The sequence below is a fragment of the Opisthorchis viverrini genome, assembly GCF_000715545.1.
Source record: "Opisthorchis viverrini unplaced genomic scaffold opera_v5_164, whole genome shotgun sequence".
In the NCBI taxonomy this organism is placed as follows: Eukaryota; Metazoa; Platyhelminthes; class Trematoda; order Opisthorchiida; family Opisthorchiidae; genus Opisthorchis; species Opisthorchis viverrini.
In genome coordinates, this window is record NW_008751819.1 from 740,370 (window position 1) to 743,053 (window position 2,684).

The 2,684-nt window shown below is 46.2% G+C and overlaps 1 protein-coding gene across 1 annotated transcript; it reads left to right on the plus strand.

The window, feature by feature from the left end:
• Positions 1 to 536: 536 nt before the first annotated feature.
• T265_07232 (hypothetical protein) lies at positions 537 to 2,422 on the plus strand (the record flags this gene model as incomplete). The annotated part of the gene is made up of 3 exons (XM_009172697.1): positions 537 to 1,921; positions 2,128 to 2,192; positions 2,357 to 2,422. 3 exons carry the CDS (start codon positions 1,726 to 1,728, stop codon positions 2,360 to 2,362), a joined length of 267 nt encoding a protein of 88 aa, XP_009170961.1.
• Positions 2,423 to 2,684: the final 262 nt, after the last annotated feature.

The window sequence follows — 2,684 nt, forward strand, 5'->3', positions numbered from 1 at the left end:
GTTTCAAACCCAATAAAATGTTTAGCAAAAACCATAAAGTCATCAGTTTTACAAATTTATGGTCAAAACCAACGGCATATTCCCCAGCTGGGTAATGAGTTTCCGGTTAGTGTCGAGCTAACCAACCATTCAGTGAAAATGACTCCGGAACTACTCTGAATATTCATGGAACCAGATCTTTCAGTCGTTACCTTTGAAATTCCTGGAACGTCGAAAGGCTGGCGCATACGGTGACGGTTAGTTGTTTGGGCTACACTTTACTTTACTGTTTAGTAATTTTGATGTCAGCCGGATGTGTCAGCACCCTGATGGTTGAATAAATCCCGATTGAACTGAAAACATCGAGACACGAAGAACGCGAAAGACAGGAGACGGGTTCAGACGATAGAATGTTTGTTGTGGAATCGTGACGTTGAGTATATAGATGTACAAATTAGAGGGGTTTGAGTAAAGGTTGAATACCACTCAGATAAGTCAGTCTGCTGGGTCAGCAGCACACTGAATGAACAAGCGTCAAGGTGAAGCACGTCAAATCTCATTGTCGTAGATAGTGAGTGATCCGGTGAGCATGCATATTTTGGTGATCTAAAGACAAACTGATAGCCTAAGACAAGACTTTGGATCTCGACAGAGTTGACAATGACGGACGTCCGATCGGGAGTTTAAAGTTGCGTTGGCTGAATTCAGCAGTGGAGTTGGTTAGTGTGTTTGAATTTTCGAAGTCGGTTGTCCCACTGCTTGGGGGTGGACGAATGTGGTTCTCATACCGAGCAGGACAGGTGGATAGAGTTTTTAGTATGAGGTTTGGGTGCGTCGAACTGGAGATGTATACTGGGAGTGATTGTTCCATTGCGCATCCACTGGAGTTGGGCTTGTTAGTCAGGCTGTATAGGATGCACGCGGAATAGCAGAAGGAGAATTCGTGAACTGCAGAATTACATGAGTTCCCACTAAGGTTAGGTGAATGAGTGTTGGTGTATTTGTCCGTGGCGCCGGAATAGCTGACTTATGTTTTCGGGTGGTGAGAAGTGTTCGATTGGAACACATGGAGTGTTTCTGAGAAATGGTTGAATTAGTGGCTAGGAAACTGTCTTGGGGACTGGCTGTCTTGTTCCCCATTCACAGTGGAAGCTGGATTGCTGAGAGGTATCGACGTAGAACACATTGCGCACATGCCTAAAACACCTGATTTCTTGTAGACTGTGTATTCACTTTGAACTAGCAGGGCAGTTGACCATCGCAATGATCGCGTTCCCAGTGAATTTCTCTTTATACTTCTAGAGTAGAGATTATGTTTCGTCAGCGTTTTTTGTGTTTGCGCATGACAGACACTATGCCCAGCTACTCGAGACTGCGAAATGTTGTGGAATATTGGAATGGAGTCACTGTGAGGTTTAGTTATTTTTCAGTCATTGAAATGTGTGCGTCGTTCGCGATTCACCTTTGTCAGACTGCTTGTTCTGTGTAGGCTTTTGAATATAACGTGCCTCGCACCCGACTGACAGCATGCGTTGTTCGCTTGAAGCTGTTCCGTCGTCGTACTGTTCGGATTGCAAGGTGTCTGGTGTGTTGGTCACAAACGTCCTTTAGCAAAGCGATTACCGTTTGAAATTCGACGACCGGATGTGTTTGAATAAATAGTCTTTTATGTGTGCGACGAGGTTTCCGCGTGAATGGCCATGAATGTGGAATGGGGCGAGCTAGTGCAGTCGGGACCGGGTTGCCATGCAGTGTTTGTCGTGTCATGTCGTTTTCATACCTCTGTGTGTCGCGTGGCTTTCCATATATCACTTGGTTGCGTGTATGGTACTGATATGTGTTTCACTCTTCTGCAGTGCACTTTTTCTCTATTGCCTATCGTTACAGCCTCCGTGGTCGTGGCGAACAATTTGCTCGGTGGATGAACGTGGCGTTGCTCGAGGTAATTCCTAGGGATGGGTGCGTGTGTTTCGTGTGTGTACGTATGTGGATTGACCGTATGAGGAGTGACCGTGTGTGATGCATACCTGTCCGTGTTTCTGACTCGTGACTTCTTTCTATTCTGACCGCAGTATGATTGAGCAGTAATTTGTATCTGATTCGATTTGCTAACAGTCTTATTATTCGTTCGTTCACCTGGTTTGTTAGTTGGATATCGCTTGGCATCGCATGTGCGGGCGCTGGACAGAAGACGACTTGAGATTGCTTGTTCGGTAAGTATGATCGACTTGTGTATGTCTCTATGGTTTTGACAATGATGTGACTGTTACTCCGAGTTTCATGAGGTTGTTGGATTAGTCTTTCTGAATTGCGAGTGCTACTGTATCATCCTGGTTGATGTACCATTGTCGTGTCTTGATGTGGCTTCGCATTTCAGGTTTGATGACGCGATGCATTTGCTTGATGCTGGGCGCCTTGGTAATGAGTCGTTCTCGGAGTCGATGCAGGCAGGCAGGCAGGCAGGCAGGCAGGCAGGCAGGCACTCCTCATGTGTTCGGTGTCCCGTTGCCACATGATGTCGTCATTTGACGGTGCAGTGAAGCAGGCAGGCACTCCTCATGTGTTCGGTGTCCCGTTGCCACATGATGTCGTCATTTGACGCACTGTGCAGTGAAGTATTTGTTGTTAAGTGAAGACATGGTGGGAAGCCTGACGATTATTGAAATGAGCTGAGTTGTTTTTCACGTAATCCTAGCACCAAACGG